Source organism: Haliotis rufescens, unplaced genomic scaffold, assembly GCF_023055435.1.
Source record: "Haliotis rufescens isolate VD_foot unplaced genomic scaffold, xgHalRufe1.0.p SCAF_11, whole genome shotgun sequence".
Lineage (NCBI taxonomy): Eukaryota > Metazoa > Mollusca > Gastropoda > Lepetellida > Haliotidae > Haliotis > Haliotis rufescens.
The window spans coordinates 38,304,346-38,322,346 of record NW_025963791.1 but is presented as its reverse complement, the minus strand read 5'-3'; the positions used below and the strand labels follow the sequence as shown (position 1 = coordinate 38,322,346).

Sequence of the window (18,001 nt, the reverse complement as noted above, 5' to 3'; positions counted from 1 at the left end):
GGAGGGGTGAGGATGGTGTTTGGGGTGGAGGGAGAGAGTGCAGGGGTTGACTACTGGAGGGGTGAGGGTGGTGTTTGGGGTGGAGGGAGAGACTGTAGGGGTTGACTACTGGAGGGGTGGGGGTGGTGTTTGGGGTGGAGGGAGAGAGTGCAGGGGTTGACTACTGGAGGGGTGAGGGTGGTGTTTGGGATGGAGGGAGAGACTGTAGGGGTTGACTACTGGAGGGGTGAGGGTGGTGTTTGGGATGGAGGGAGAGACTGTAGGGGTTGACTACTGGAGGGGTGAGGGTGGTGTTTGGGATGGAGGGAGAGAGTGTAGGGGTTGACTACTGGAGGGGTGAGGGTGGTGTTTGGGGTGGAGGGAGAGACTGTAGGGGTTGACTACTGGAGGGGTGAGGGTGGTGTTTGGGGTGGAGGGATAGACTGTAGGGGTTGACTACTGGAGGGGTGAGGGTGGTGTTTGGGGTGGAGGGAGAGACTGTAGGGGTTGACTACTGGAGGGGTGGGGGTGGTGTTTGGGATGGAGGGAGAGAGTGTAGGGTTGACTACTGGAGGGGTGAGGGTGGTGTTTTGGGTGGAGGAAGATAGTGTAGGGTTTGACTATGAGAGGGGTGAGGCAGGTGTTTGGGGTGGAGGGAGAGACTGTAGGGGTTGACTACTGGAGGGGTGAGGGTGGTGTTTGGGGTGGAGGGAGAGAGCGTAGTGGTGGACTCCTGGAGGGGTGAGGGTGGTGTTTGGGTTGGAGGGAGAGAGTGTAGGGTTGACTCCTGGAGGGGTGAGGGTGGTGTTTGGGTTGGAGGGAGAGTGAGTGAGTGAGTATGGTTTTACGCCGCTTTTAGCAATATTCCAGCAATATCATGGTGGGGGACACCAGAATTGGCTTCACACATTGTACCAATGTTGAGAATCGAACCGGGGTCTTCGGCATGACGAGCGAACGCTTTAACCACTAGGCTACCCGACCGCCCTGGGGGGAGGGAGAGAGCATATTGGTTGACTCCTGGAGGGGTGAGGATGGTGTTTGGGGTGAAGGGAGAGAGTGTAGGGGTTGACTACTGGAAGGGTGAGGGTGCTGTTTGGGATGGAGGGAGAGAGTGTAGGGGTTGACTCCTGGAGGGGTGAGGGTGGTGTTTGGGATGGAGGGAGAGAGTGTAGGGGTTGACTCCTGGAGGGGTGAGGGTGGTGTTTGGGATGGAGGGAGAGAGTGCAAGGGTTGACCGACAACTGGAGTGGTGGGCCAGGTGTTGTAGATGGAAGGAGAGAGCATTGAGCCTGTTGTTTAGTATAGCATAAACAGAAATGGGAGGAAAACACAAGAAGAACAATGGAGTAAGCAGTTACAGTGTGCTTATCAAGCTGTTTTTTATAATAAAAAAGAGTCACATATTGCCCTTAGCAGGAAGTAGATAAATGTTGGGGTGTGAGCGATGGCCATGGTGAGTAGGGTGGAAGCACAAGTGATAGATTGGTTAGTGGCGTAATTAAATGAATTAGGGGTTGCAACGCCCCAGGGTGGAGAAGGGCATCAGTCAAGTAGGCAATGGGAGTTTCTAGGGTCAGGTCCAGTGAAGTGAGATTAAAATAAACTGGAAAAAAATGACTGCATCTTATGTTACAATCATTCCAGAAAAAGTGAATGAAGAGAGAGAGCTGCGAAATGCAAAGAGGTTAGCCCAAAGCAATAAACAATTGATGTCAACAGGAATGTTTGTTGACAAACATCTGTAAGCAACCAGTCAAGCTGATACAGATTGTGTAAACCTGGCACCCTGCCCACACAAGAGCTGGGAACAGGGAGAGCTGCAAGTCAGGAGTCAACCAGTCTATGTGCCGGGTTGGAGAAGGAGGCCCTCACGGGGTTGGGACAATGTGTTTGCCAGTTTCACCATATTAACCTACACTGCAATTACATAACAGGTTAATCAAGACCTGGACACAGGATGAGCATTGTTTATTAATTTGAGATTCATAATGACACCACAGGTCTATGCTGTTATTATTATAAAAAGACCTACCACAATGATGTCTGCGTACATCAAATATTTGATCATACTCATTACCTGAACAAATTCATGATCTATACAACAAATTTCCATGTGATTCAACATTTTACTAGAAACAATGGCATAACACACTTTTTAACTGTTTGAAACAAATTTGCTAATAAGTAGTTTATTTACATGGCTTTACACATCCAAGGTGCAAGTTTTCAAATTTCTTCCTAAATGCTCTAATCAATAGCCATCAACTACAAATAGACTTGTTGATCAGCCAAGCAAGAAACCACAAATCGACAAACTTAATGAAGCATACTCCTCATGATAATAGACATAATCCAATATACAAAATAATGGCAAAACTGTCGATGAATGAAATCAACAATAGAAATACAATGTATATTTCGATCAAGCCTCTGGGATTGAAATCAGTTACAAGAAGGGAAAAGATAAACACTCCTTTCCCGAAGGGATCATGATTCAAGCCTGCCATTATATGTAAATTATTAACAAGTTGAATCTAAAGGATCTCAACAAACAAGACTGTAAAATCTATTAATCTGGTCATATTTTCTGATCACATATTCCTGCCTGAAAATCGAACTCCAAATGACTGTTGACATTCACTGAGTATGACATGGGAATTAGATAACTCGAGGTAGGAATTAAAATCAAGTTGATTCAATTTGTTTTCATCAAGTTCGACATCGATTTATCAAAGCTAACTTGACAATGCATGCACTAGGCTAATGAATATTTATTGCAAGAGCATTGATGTCATACTTGGTTGGCATTATCTTCTTATAACAAAGGGACATGATATTATCATGGTTGTATAACAAAAAAGCATTATTAATTCAGCTAGACCTTCTAGCTTCCCTGAAATGTGTATCTAAAATTGTCAAGATTTGATTTCACATTGGAAAATCCAATACAAATCATTATTGATAGGTGACATTTATTCCAGAACTTTCTGATATGCTTCATTGTTCATATCAGCATTGGACTGTATCTACCCACAAAAAGTCATTAAATGATATTTGAGGGGTTTCTCATTCGTATCATAAACTACATCATGGAAAATAATCTTTCTTGTGTTATCGAAATGAAAAAGATAGCGTTCTTAAAACCTTTGTCTTTTTAATGATTCTTATCAAAGTTTAACATCATTAACTCTTTCTGTGTGAATGTAGAAGGAAAATGTCAGATAAGGTATCTCGGCCCTAACAGATGCGAAATCAGCTACCTCATGTCAAACACGATAAATACACACGACTCTCAATCGCTGTAATTGAAATAAGATCACAGAGGCTCATATCTGCTTCAAACCATCTAGAAAAATGATAACATTAATTTCTCATGACAAACATCCTCAGACAAGATAAAATGGCAATTTCTTTGACAAATGCAGGGTTTCATAATACAAAGGGTTAACAAAAACATATCCTAGAAACATATCTGTTTTCGAAACATGCGTTTATCCTCTAGACATACTATTATTGACCTAACTAAGGGGATAAATCTTCATGACACCTGCTTCAATCTCTGAACAATATTATGGCAGACATAGAGGAAAGGATTCATAAGTTGGAATATGTTGGAAAGCAAACCAGTTGGCAACCAAATGCTTTAACCACTGGGCTACTCTACTATTTATAAAGGACGTGTGACATGCATTTGATAAAAGAACATATTTTTTCCTGCTCCTACTAAAACTGAAGAATGATTAGTCATTTTGAACACAGTACACAGGTTTGATTAGTTTGATAGATAGTCACCTTGTACACCAAAACCATCCTAAAGTCTAACAAATGTTATATTTGTGACAACACTTTCTTAGTAAAGCACAGATTCTAGAACTTTTTTGGCTTGAGTCCTGTCCGGGATTCGAACTTACACTGCCAGAGTGAGGCACCTAATCGCTAGCACATAAAGTCAGCGATCTAACCAACTCAGCCACCGAGGCTTCAACGATTAAAAGTGTGTGGAACACAGGATGCAATACAATCTAAAAGTAAAAGTAAAAGTTCATGCAACAAACTAAAGTGAAAAGATCGATAGAAAGAAACCAAAAACTTTGACAAACAGTGAAGTTGTCCAAATTGTTCGGCACTCAACCAACAGAAATCAAGACAGTAACTACTGTCGATGTATCGAGTTTGGAGTGGCTGATCAGACCTTCCTACTAACGCCAGACTAACTCCGATCAGCAGAATCAGTCCAATTGAGTTTGCCGTCCAATTGATGAATGAGCAGCTACTTACCCACAATGCCTTGCAGCGTTGGCCCCAAGGCGACGGCCAGGATTAGGGGATGCAGCATAGTGTCAGTCCCCTGTCTCAGCACAGCACAAGACACCTGCAACAATACACGCAACACTTACAATTCCATTTTCTCGCCATGCTATTTTCATTGCTCATTTTTTGCTAAAAACAGTCTGGTAGACAATTACTGTGTTTGGCTTAAAAAGTGCCCCAGGTGTTAGCTTGAGCCAAAGGTCAAAGTTAAGTGTAGGAGCTCAAGCTGGTGGCAATATGCTTAGGTTTTGTCAGAGGAGGGGGAGAGAGGAGGCGGAGTGGGAAGTTGGAAGGAGACGATATCGGAGGGGGAGGATGATGAAAGGGCAGATAACCCATGGTTACCATTGTCTCAAAGAAATGGAAGATCTTAATCCAATAAACAACATAAAAGAGTATCAATAGACACCACGTGTGAGGTTTATGATGGGGGAAGATGGGCCAGGGAGAAATAAAGAGGGAAGGAATAAACGGGACATATTTGTTCCTAGTCATACTAAAACTGAAGAGTGATTAGTCCATGTTCTAAAATACAGTGGGAATATATAATGTGAGGTGATTTCTGAAACTTTTACAGTGAGTGAGTTGGGTTTAACGCCGCTTTTAACAGTATTCCAGTCATATCACAGCGTGTCAGCTTAATGTGGGAGGAAAGCCCGAAGTGATGCAGGTCTTAGACGTTTACCACTTCGGTGAAACCCGCGAGCATAGGTAATGGTGCTGACAAACCTAGAAACATAATCGGGGTGAACCTGGATTCGAACCCACAATCATAGGTTTCTGGCGTGCCCAAGGGATGCAACTCTGCACAGCGAATCGCGGCACCTTAGTTGACTGGGCCACCCCTGCCCCCTGAAAATTTTACAAAGATAGCAATAGAATCATGACACTTTAAGTTTAAACACTAGTCTACCATCAGTTCATCCTATACGTCACCTCTACCAAAAACAGGAATCCAGCCATGTCACTTTACACCCCAAACTACAATATCACTATATTGGAAGTCAATAAATTCATTTCTATGGGAATCAAATTTCAGCCACTCTTCAGTCTGGTGCAATCACTCCATTTCAAGCCAAAAATCCAATTTCTAAAAAGAAGACTGTATTCCCAAGCCCGATCAATCACATCTTTTAACTTTCAATATGATATTCAGCTCATGTACTTGAAATACACAGTCCCAAATAATGCCTGTTCCCAAGATAACCTCATAGTTTAAATATATTCTGAAAGCGCTGCCCAGATTGAGAGTAATGGATCTTGAATTGACTCACAATCGGCACCTGAGGTCACTTGAACCACCATGACCTGCTTGTTTTAACCAAGTCAGTTTTAATGAATAGATGCTGTTTGATATGTCAATGACTTTCCCACCAAGTTCTTCCTCACACAAAAGATGGCCAAAATCTTTATGTAGATTTCATTTTCAATTAACAACGAAAAGTGTTGCTCCTTGCGACAAAAGTCTTATTTCTGCAGTCTTTTAAGACTTTTTCTTCCTCACGTCAAAAATCAATGAAATAAGGGCACTTTTTCTGTAACTCTCATGAATATCGCACGATACACTAGAAACCCTTTTAAGCAAATTAGCAATGCATTTATGACAAAAAGAACATAAAGGTCCTCCAAACAAATTTATAGCTCATTAAGTGATCTACAATCAAAAGTGACAGATTTTCGTCAATTACACTTCAATAGGTATTGATTTTTCGTTCTGATAGCCAGCGTCTTCTTTGCACTGAAATGTTATCTGAACATAATTCATCCATGGGATTTCAGGCTTCGTTTGGACCTATTATCAAACAATAATTCCAATGCAAGTTGTGAACTTTTTATATCAAAAAGCCAAAACTACTAAAGGGGTATAAATAGCACATGTGATCTTCTTCCATTTCAATCAACAGTTGTAAATGATGATTAAGTTTTCCATTTCATGTACTTTGTTTTAAAATGTTTGATTTGAAACTGTGATGATAATTACTATTTTATTGCTTAAAGACCATCTGAGGACATTTTCAAAAGTGGTTTATCATTTAGACCCTCCCAAAGCTACTCATATGTTGAAAGCAATCAGTCAAATGGAAAGTACAACCTATCATGTAATTGATGAGAAGTGTGGCATAATTGTAAAGGATTTCAGAATTTAACATATTTCACTCAAAAACTCAATTTATTTTATTGTAATTGAATTAGTGCCACATTACTAAAACATGAGTATAGATAACTTCTCTAGCTAAACGTATGAAAATAATTGTGTATATGTGAATATATGGTTACTGCCAAAAATAGCATCAGTTATGAAGCTGTGTGTGGGAGAGTGATGTTGAATAGAATATCATCAGTCATGAACCTATCACATGGAACAGGCACACCAGCCTTAAAATCCATTGGATGCACACTAACAGGTGGGATGATAGCATCAGCTTGTTGAGATGTGTGAGAATGGTTACCCTGTTTCAACGGTTCCTGGTACTGTTATCAATTCCTCATTACATGTTCAACACTTGCATTCTGCTAAAATCAACTTCCAACCAACTGGGGATTCTGGGTTAGAATTAATACCCAGCAGCTTTTGCTGGTCGTAAGAGGCGAGTTAATGGCTCAGGGTTCAGACTTGGTGACTTGGTTGACGATCTGTCAGCATACGCCAACAGCGTGGATCATTGCTCATAGTGTCAATCACAACAACAAACAAACACAACAAACACACACAACAAACACACACATCTTAATCAAGTTTTCAAAAACAAAAAATGTAGATCTAATTACCATAAGTTGTTCGTAAGTATATGCAAGTAATAAAGATTTGGACTATTCAGCAAACCTTGAACACTGAGGGACAAGTAAGTGAATGTTGTAAACAATATCATTAGCCTGTAAAATACTTGAGTTTCGACCCGACAAACCAGTGGTTGATAGAATGACCAACGATCTACATTGTTTGGTAAGGTGATACTCAGTTAGCCAGGTGTAACATTGTGACCATCTGATCAACAATGTACACTACTTGTCAGTTATTGACACTGAGCATCTGTCTTAGCCCTGTATGTTGTTGTTGTTGTTGTTTGTTGTTTAACGCTGCACTCAGCATTATTCCAGCTATATGACGGTCTGTAAATAATCGAATCTGGATCAGACAATCCAGTGATCGACATCATGAGCATCAATCCACGCAATTGGGATACGATTACATGCATTAACCAATTCACCATGCCTGACAACTCGATCCTGTTAGTCGCCTCTTACGACAAGCATAGTCGCCTTTTACGGGTTGCTGAAGACCATTCTCTACCCGGATCTTCACGGCGTTGCCCTGAGTGTCCATACACAACATAGATGAGTCATGCAGGAATAATTAGCTACCAAGGCAGACTTGCACAAGTCTCTAACGAATTGATTATAAATTTAAGTTATTATTCAAGATTCTATAAATAATAAGAGGTTGTCCCTCTGTTATAAAAGACTCGGCCCTGTTCCACAGATCGATCGCAGTGCTAAGAGGATCATAACTCTGATATTTTAACGTAGACTTAAGACTGTTGTAGCGCTACAGTTGTTACTGAGCAGAGCCCTGTCCTCGTAACTAGACTTGCCTATTATAAGGATAGAAAGACTATACATCCCTGGACTTAGCATTCAATACTGCCAAGGAGCAAAGCTACTACCAAGGCTAAATCGAGGTCTATGTGACATGAGTGAGTGAGTGAGTAGGGTTTTACACCGATTTTAGCAATATTCCAGCGATACCACGGCGGGGGATACCGGAAAATGGGCTTCACGTAGTTTACCCATGTGTCACTGTGAATAAAACCCAGGTCTTTGATGTTATGAGCCAACGTTTTAACCACTAGGCTACCCTACCGCCCCTTATGTGACATGAGTATGATGATACACCAATGCAGCCAGGCCACCATTTTGATCAGCCAATCCACACATTATTCACTGCTTTATAGGAACATGAGAACCTGTAACTCCATCACTGAGACTACACAGTACCTACACATGAAAAGGACTTAAAAGATCATATTCCTATATTAAATACTGTATTTACAGTCTACAATTTACAACAATATAATGTGACAGAACAAGTTATTTACTAGTTAAAACACTGACAACCCTCATCCTGAGATGACATCGCACTCCCAGTACAAATACTGACTGTAAAGACGACCATGATAATGAGAGCTCTCATTATTTCCTGCAAATGTTGACAGTGTTTGGCTGACTGTTTACTTCAACCTAGCCAAAAATTGATTATATACATCAATATTCATAAATACTGCATGTGTCCACGGTGTTGGAGGGACGCAGCGTGTATAATTAGCCGTGTCTGTCTTGAGGCGATACAAGCCTGAATGTCAAGTTCCAGCTAAAAACTGACCTATAGACTTTTAACATGGAAAAACAGAAGGAATTGAATATCAAGGGATAATTAGCACAGGACACCAGATGGGAAGTGTAAGTGAAAATTATATTTCAATTTGAACAATACACAAACTGGTTCAAACCAATTTTTTTATATACAATTACAGTAATAATTGCATTTCCAACATAATTGAAACGCTCCATGCATAAACTTAACATTGTATCTTGATGGATTGAATATGATTATTTTAACATTTCTTTATCTAGAATTTGAATTGGCATATAGCGTCCCTGGTCTCAAGGTTGTAATTGAAGGTCATTTATGTGTGAATTCTTCTCATAATGTTTTGAAAAACATTGGAACACTTTTTACCAGCTTAGCGTGTGTTAAATTATATCATATGCTGAGTGCATTCTGCAAGATGGCATTAAAATTATACTGCCACAAAATGGAGACAACAACTGGCCCCTCAGACTGCTGTGACTCGTGCAGACTTCAGTTACGTGTGAGTGAGTTAGAGTTTATGCTATTCCAGCAATATCACAATGGGGAGAACAGGGCTTCACCCATTGTACCTATGTGGTGAATCAAACCCTTTTCTACATCAGCAACCCATACTTGCCATAAAAGGCGACTATGCTTGTCGTAAGAGGCGACTAACGGGATCGAGTGGTAAGGCTCGCTGACTTGGTTGAAGCATGTCATCGATCCCAATTGTGTGGATCGATGTTCATGATATCAATCACTGGATTGTCTGGTCCAGACTCGATTATTTACAGACCGCCGTCATATCGCTGGAATATGCAGAGTGCGGCGTAAAACAACAAACCAACCAACCCATTTTCTACATGACAGACAAGGCTTCATCTTTAAAACCAGATCAGATTTCGAAAAGCATATTTTGAGTCACCATTGCAGGGATCGTATACACAATGCTCCATCTTCATAATCATATTAGTTGCAAATGCAGTAAATATAATGCCAGAGAATAACCAGTCTGGATGTCCCATGAAACAGATTCAACTGAGAGCAAAGGAAAATGGTAGTGAAACTCGATAAATGGGAGTTTTGAAAGTCAAATGCCATGTTTAATCAGAGTTCATGTATTGTTCATGCCAAGTTACAGCTTCATTGACCTTACAGTTTCAGAAGAGATGGCCAACTTGTAAAAGTTTACGACAAACAGACTGAAGGACAGACACACAAGTTGTCCTGACACAAACATATCCCAGTCACCATGTTGTGAGCTTCCTCCCTGAATACTTTACTTCGGAGTATTTACTTCAGGAAGTCAGTTGTAAAGTCACCGCCTTTACTTGGCCTAACGACAGAAGCTGTCTAGCAGCAATGGTTAAATCAGACTTCAAATGAACCAACTACACACTAAAGCTGATACTAACAATATTTCTATCCTGCACTACGAACCACTAGTTTTTAAGATTACCTCCTCTCGCTATTTTTTCCTGACCAATTACGGGAGTTACCGGGCTACGGAAACACCCTGTCTGCGGTAGTAAATCCAAATTAGTTGCTACGAACTTGAACCAATGACATAACAACATGCCCTTCAAGTGGTTCCCTGGTGCAAACGGACTGATTATTCAAAGATTGAATTTCGGACTGATATCAAAATGTCACATTTGTTACTGCATTCAAGTATAATGTTTTTTAACTTTGCACAGGCTACCTGCCATACTCATTACCTGACCATTTGAACATGTTGATAAAATTACACTTGAAGATATTCATTGTACACCTGTTCATTAATATTGAACAGCTAAACAAATGCATGTTTTACTGCTGTGAGTAATACTATAGAATCCATCCGACCCTGTAAGACTAATCTAATATCCTAGAATCTTAAAACCACTGTACAGTTTAATGGGGATTTAATTGTCAGACACTTAGCTGAAATTTGCTCTTGTCTATTTCACTTGTCAGTGAAATACAATTAGGCAGCAGAACCACCTATCCTTGCCATTTCTGAGTACAAATCTTGTTCATAGCTCTGATAACAAAACACAGCTTAACAATCTTACATTGTTTCAACATTTGGAATTCAAGTTCTTGGAGGAATCTTGCCAAAAAAGTCTACTGAAGACATAATATGCCTTCATCTGTATAATGCTGCTGCCTTTCTTCAGATCGGAAATGGTGTTATCTCACATTCACGGCCAATCCTAAAAACTCACCATTTATCATTTCTAAGGTTTCAAAGCCATCTCCTGATTCAGTTTTATACTGTTAATGAATCCCAACGAAAGGCTTCCTAAAGCATTCAAACATCCTGATATTATTGTTACTTTTTTACCCGATTTCTGGTTGAAAGTAAGATCAAAATGGTAAGTCTGAATATCAAAAAGATACTTGTAAACTTATCCATGCGATCTTAGCCCGACATGTTTAAATGCCATTCAAGTTTATGACTTTACACAACAAATACAGAATGTAGAATGAAAGAGACATGAAAGATCAACTACATTGCTGAAAGGATAGTAGAAAAGTCATGAGGATGTCATCTTTTAAAATCAATACTATATCCTGAACCAAAAAATAAACAAAAAAAAGTAATTGAAACCAAGCGTATCTTGGAAATTGGCCGTTTTTATGAGGACTGACAGAGATGCAGAAAGTGCTGATTTGTGGCATTTGAAGATGTTGATTTCATGATGAGATGTCGCCAGTTTCATGTGCAGTCTGCTGGTCACCTGATCAATATCAGGATCATTAATATTACAGACAATCTTCGCGGTACCACTGAGGTAGGGAATCAACGACTGTTAACCACTAAGATATGCCCAATAAAACCTGCTGATTCATCTCTCTACTGCCGTACTATTTGGTATTTATGTTTTTCCGCGGAATTCCCACAGACTGACAGTGCCGAAGTGATACTGTCTGCGATGGAGGGAATGATCTGGATATGTGCTTTGCGTCACTCATCTATCATTCACTTTCCTCGTCTTGAATTAGTTAGTAGGTTTTCTCTCCTGCTGGTCCAAGGTTTTACTGCACTGCATCACTTCGTTTTATTTCTACTTAAAATAAATGTGCAATTTTCCTAAAAGATTTGCGCGATAAGCAGCTAAATATCATTTTGTAAGAAGTCACTGATCATGGAAATTGTCCAGAAAAGTTTAACATAATTGGTAATATGTGAAGAAAACATGAATGTACAATGATGAATATTTTACAATGATCGTTCTTATGTCCTCCGAAATTAGATCCCGGTCTCTACACTCTTTTGTATGTGAAACTGATTTTGTGGGAAACAGACAGAAGGATGAGTGGAAGATAAACTTGTCTGTTGTTTTTAGCAAAACTTACCGTGAGTAAGTAAGTAATTGAGTTTGGATTAATGCTGCTGTAGAGTGTACTTCAGTCATATAATGGTGTGTCTGCTTAACCTGGAAGGAGTGAGTGAGTGAATTTTATGCAGCAGAAGTACTAAAAAGTTAATATGTTGTTCTTAGTTTTAGCAAAATCAGTAAACGAGATCATGTCACTGGTAGTGTGATTCATGCTCTCTATCCCTGGATTGTCTGGTCAACTGGTTTCATGGCAGGAGTGCTGGTGTGTGGCATCAGTCAACAAAGAAACATTTACTTTTTTATGCAGACTGTGTGAGTGGCGGGTGCTGCCTGAAGAGCAAAACACTTTCCCACCAGAAACATATTATGAAGCATTTTTACCTTAACCAAATCTGGTGACAACTGACCCCGCCATTATCTACATATATTCATCTTTGATAAATACCACTGTCAACTTAGCCCTGTGCCTCAAGCTACCCTGCAATACCTGCAATGACCACTTCCGGGTAAATGACATGATTCCAGTTTTACATACGGCTGTGATAATTACACTGTTTACTCCTGAACCAGGCAGGCAGGCATTGATGTGAGATATATCAATGGTGCGGAGTATTTAATGTTGTGTCAGGATGAAGCCTATCACACATACCTTGGTCTAACTACAGGCTTTCTTGAAGTGAAACAGATTGACCAAGTTCAATGCAACTTTTCCCTATATTGCAGCAATATCACTGTTCACAACACAAGAATGAGTTTCACAGATTGTACCCATGTGGGCCATCGGACCTTGCACTTCTTTGTGTTAGCAACTGCACTAATTACAATAAGCTTGTCTATACCCTCAGCAGATCAAATAACTTCAACCTGGACGAGGAAAGTTGGCCATCATCAAATTGGAAAGAAAACACTTTGATCAAGTTCAGTCGAGGCAATACTGAAATTCCACTAATCATTGTCTATTTGTCCTAGAGATGGATGCACGTTGTGACATAACGGTACCCAGCTTCCAGCTGGTTCCACTCCCCATAGCAGGATGAGAATCTAGAGAACACATGATACATGAAGCCATGACAACACAACTGAATCCCCCATCAATTACATAGCAACACAATGTGCATGCAAATTGTTGTAATATCCAACTCCGTTCCACGGCCATCAACACAATGAAGGGGGCAGATTACAGGGGCAATGGGACTAATTGGGAGACAGATAAACTACCACAGCAAACGTAATCCCATGGCTGGTCTTCTGATGGTTGTGTGGTGATTTATGCTTCAGTCTGCATCAGCTCAACAATATCACAGGAGCTTCAGACAGGAGGAGGACGTGGAACTTTATGCATAACAACCGCTTGGTTATTTCTAACAAAGTTACACGGCAATGTCTTGATCCTGGAGTGTTTCATCTGACAAAGTAGTAAGAAGTTATTTTGTTAGAAAGAGTCAAGATGTTATCAATAAAGCTCTGTATCTTCTTCCTGTTCTACTTAAGTTGCATCCCCTAAAGAGTCGGGTTAGAATTGGTCTCCAACAAGCCTAATGATTGTGGTAAGAGACGACTTGAGGGATAGGCCGTGGTCAGGCTTGATGACATGGCTGGTGCATGTCATCTTATCTCAATGGCGTAGATTGATGCTCAAGATGTCAATGACTGGGTAATTTGGTCTAGACTTGATTATTTACAGACCATTTTCATATAGCTGGAATATTGCTGGGCATGCTGAGTGCAGCATTAAACAACAAACAAATTTTTAAATGTCAACCAAATATTTCTTCAGTGTGGTCTGAGTTTAGGAATCAGTGTGTACTGTGAGCATTCAGTGTGGCTTCACGTTTTGAGCAGGGGAATACCTAGCACCAAAGTCAGCACTATTCCAGCTACAACAGGCACCATGTCAATTATCAAATCCTCACCAAAGAGTCAATGGTAACAAAAGCACCAGACCACACTATTCGGATATGACACACAATCAGACATTTGAACATGTATTGTGCACTTTCCAATGTTCAACTGCTCAACTGCACTTAGACCATGACAGATCTATAATACTATCCCAGCCAATGGATCAACATGCTCTAAATGTTCATTATCAGCTCTCTGGGCAGTATACAACCTTTTCGGCCTGCCTGAGGCGCTAGAAGGTAAAATCACATCTCATCCTGCTGGGTACCCATTCACTGCTGGGTGAACAGTGAACACATATTTTGAACACCTGATTTGTAATTGTTTACCACATGCCTTCACCTAGCCTTGCTGCAAGGCTGTACTGAATGATAGGGCATAGGCCAGTCTCTTATAGGGACAACATGTTCTTATTATTCATAAAATCTAAAAATTGTTCTTTAAACTAATAATTTTAGTCTTAGCGACTTGTGCAAGTCTAGCTACCACCCTCTCTTCCCTTTAGTCGGACCTACTATTAGCAGACCCAGTGACACCAACCCTTCACCAGATGAGTGGACTAAGGCATTAAATCCATATGTAATACAATCACCATCTCAGCAAAGTTTTGTCCACTTAAAGAAACACATGGTTTTCTGAGCACAATCTCCTTTTGTTACTGTACAAATCAATTTAATGGGTGGTGTGAGAGGTTAGACAAGGTCACAATTAATTATTTATGAGATTTCTATCCGATTATTGTATTCAAATAAACAGGAGGCATTATATCTTATAGATTTATTTTCTGGAACTTGATCTTGTCATTCTGAAATAAGCCGTCCCATAGGTTACCGAAGGAAAGGAGAAATGACAAATGGCTGTCATTGTCTAAAAATCAAATGAGGTGACAGTGATGAAAACCACATAATTAATTCTTTACAGCCTGATGTAAAAAACTGTATTGGCATATTGAAGAGTGTTGCAGAGACACACTGCTCGATTTCCTGTCTTTGGAAATCCTCGCCATTGTTTACACATGGTAATTTCATTACTGGATGAAGCAAACCCAGCCACCCATTTGGAAGTAAAAAAATAGGCCACATCTCGAAAATTCAATACATCATAATCTTTGGCTCAAAGCCATTGAAATATGGATTCTTTTTTTTAGTGGGAACCTGATAATCTAAAGTCTGTTGTCCATACTGTCAATATTCTATGACATCCTTTTCCCATTGGAGATCCGGTTCACGGAAACGTCCCACATCTTGCCGGCCCACACTGTGTAAACATCGACAGCTAGTTTCCATGGATGACATGTATGTCCTTCCATCAGACATAAAATGTTGTTAATGTCTTGAAATAAACATCCAGGAACACATTTCAAAGACACAAGGCTCAGAAGCTATCAACTTGCTTGATTTCTGTAGACAGCAGCAAAGAATTTAGGTTTATATCTCCGGTTGAATTCTTCAATCAAGAAGCACCCACAGGAATGCAAAGCGAAGCTGCTAGCAACAGTTTAATGATTAGAACATTTCCTGGCCATTTTATCCTCCCCAGTGAAAGTTACTGCCTGTTTAGTCCCAAAGGGCAGCCTCTAACTGGTGACTTCACACTCCTGCACTACAAACTCACAAAGAAAAAACAGTAAAAGTATGAAATGATGAGACTGGAGTACTTGTCATCAAATGACAATACATACAAAATGTCACATGTGATGGTTAGAGTGACTGTGTGAGTGAATGCCACTTTCAAAACTGTTTCAGTCATATCAGGGTGGAGAAGCCCACAGTGATGGCGTACAGGTTTCATACTTCAAGCCTAAGCAGGGTGCGGACAGACCAAAGATTGAAATTAGCCGAGTCTGGGATTTAAACTCCATCATTATCAGCTGATCCTGGCCCAACTAAGGAAGAGAACTCATAATTACTTGGTGTACCTTCAACTACTGGGCCAACCATACCCCTTGTCATGGTTGTGGTACTGGAACCACTCCATGTCGTTGTCATGGTTCGCTGAGATGCTCTGTTTCGTAGCATGTAACAGGTTGGGCCAAGCCTTGTTGCCACATAGTAAGCTGGTTGTGAAACACCAGGTATATTTAGAATTCCATATGGCTCACGCCATGTGAAGCTAGTGTGAGAGCAATGCCTCATTCTTACACCGTGAGCATGCTGAAAGCAAGCTGATGTCCAGAGGGACAGTAAAACCCTCAGCTTGAATGACAATATAACTTTGAACTTTCAGTCTCTATAAAAAAATACTCACTGACATTTTTTATTGTCACACTGCTGCTTGAGAGCAAACATCATAAACCCGGTCTGTGTCTCCTTCTTAGGACACTGTTCAGTCAAGTCAGTGTGATCACCCTAGGATTGCTCCAACCACATCAACCACGACATGTTCTCAGGGGCACAGAAACCTCCACAGAAGACTCTCTGTGCTGAATCATTGTGGCTCAATATCATCAGTAATAGTCCCTAATGCACTCAGTTCTAGATTTATTACCTCAAGACATAAAACTATCTTTTAGAAACACAAACTGTGCAGTTAAAAATATATCAGTCTCTATTCCAGAGAGATATCTTCCTTTTGAAATAATGGCGGATATAAACTTTTAGAAATTGTCACCTGTCAATTGTGAGATATTGCTAAAACAACAGTACCTCATTTGCACTGATTCCACTTGAAGATGGTCAATCCAGACATGACTTAATATAAGTTGATATCACTATCCTTTATCACAGAGTAATCATGCCAAATAACTTATTCTAAGATGCTTCTCTAAATGATCAAAGGCGCTATCTGTATACTTAATCCTGCGATAATGTACACTTTTTGTGCTGACGTCATGACACTGTGCAAATGACCTCCCCCGTGATCTAACATCAGTCATTATGTTTCATTACTGTCATTACAAGATTGCACATCCAAATCAGTTTTGGGGGAAATAGTTTCTTTAAACTTGTCGAACATTTGAACGTTATGTGGAATGATGATGTCATAGAGGCTATTTCATGTGTCAAGTGAAATATCATCTTTCTCTCATCGAGTGACGTGGGGAAAGGAGATATTTTCATGAGTGGCGTTCCACGAATAAAAATATCTCCATTTCCCCCGCCATGAAAAGTTATTCCATACCCTACCATCATATGTGTTAACATCTGAAATGTAGAGATCCAGCAAAAACATTTTATAGAATGAGTGAGTTGTGATTTTGAACAGCATCTCAGCTGTATCAAGAAAACACGAAGTCTTAGACGTTTACCTCATTAGTACTACTCCCAGTAGTTCCTTAGTACTGGTGAGGTACTGCTCTCATACCGTTGGGATATTGTAGACTAACATTTAGTCTCTGAAATCTTATATTACACAATATCCCCTTTTGACTCTAAAAATAAAAAAAATTCCCTATGCTGTGGAATAGAGCTAGCTTGAGCTGGCTAGACTTGCTTTTGTATGCATTTCTAGATTATTATTTTTTCATAAAATAAATATATTCCACGGTCATGGTGCAGGACTAGGGATATTGCTGTGTGTGGTGTTAAACAACAAACACACGGTTTAGGATCATAATCAGGGAAAATCTGGGATTCAAACTCAAGGCCGGCCCTATGAGTGAGTGAGTGAGTTTGATTTTACGCCGCTTTTAGCAATATTCCAGCAATATCACGACGGGGGACACCAGAAATGGGCTTCACACATTGTACCCATGTCGGGAATCGAACCCGGGTTTTCAGCGTGACGAGCGAACGCTTTAACCACCAGGCTACCCGACCGCCCCCCGGCCCTATGATCCTTGCACCAAAATGACTAGGACATGTGTACCCAACATCTGTACATACATATTTAAGAAATAATGGACGAGACTAAAGGAGGATTACCCATGAGGGGCTCATAATATATAATGTATAATGAACAACGACCACAAGACGTATATTCTTTATATGAGATATTAACACCATGTTCAGCATCTTTCAGGTTGTTTATAAAATGTACAAGCTTTAAAAATATTTACCCAAATTTTAATAATGATGACTCCCTCAATAGAATCCGACTTCGGAAATGTCTGACAAGTCAATTTTACAAACAGGTGGATTTAGTTGGGTATTTCCCTCGTATGACCCGTGAAGATCCGGGGTAGAATAGG

General features: G+C 40.2%; 1 protein-coding gene across 2 annotated transcripts in view; it reads right to left on the bottom strand.

Moving 5' to 3' along the window:
- The window catches only part of LOC124149384 (pro-neuregulin-2, membrane-bound isoform-like), a 273,209-nt gene that overhangs the window by 34,680 nt on the left and 220,528 nt on the right, over window positions 1-18,001 (bottom strand). For both annotated transcript variants that reach the window (XM_046520927.2, XM_046520928.2), the window contains exon 4: window positions 4,261-4,354. In XM_046520927.2, the coding sequence (XP_046376883.1) occupies window positions 4,261-4,318 (58 nt within the window). In that variant the 5' untranslated portion in view covers window positions 4,319-4,354. The remainder of the gene's footprint in view (window positions 1-4,260; window positions 4,355-18,001) is intronic.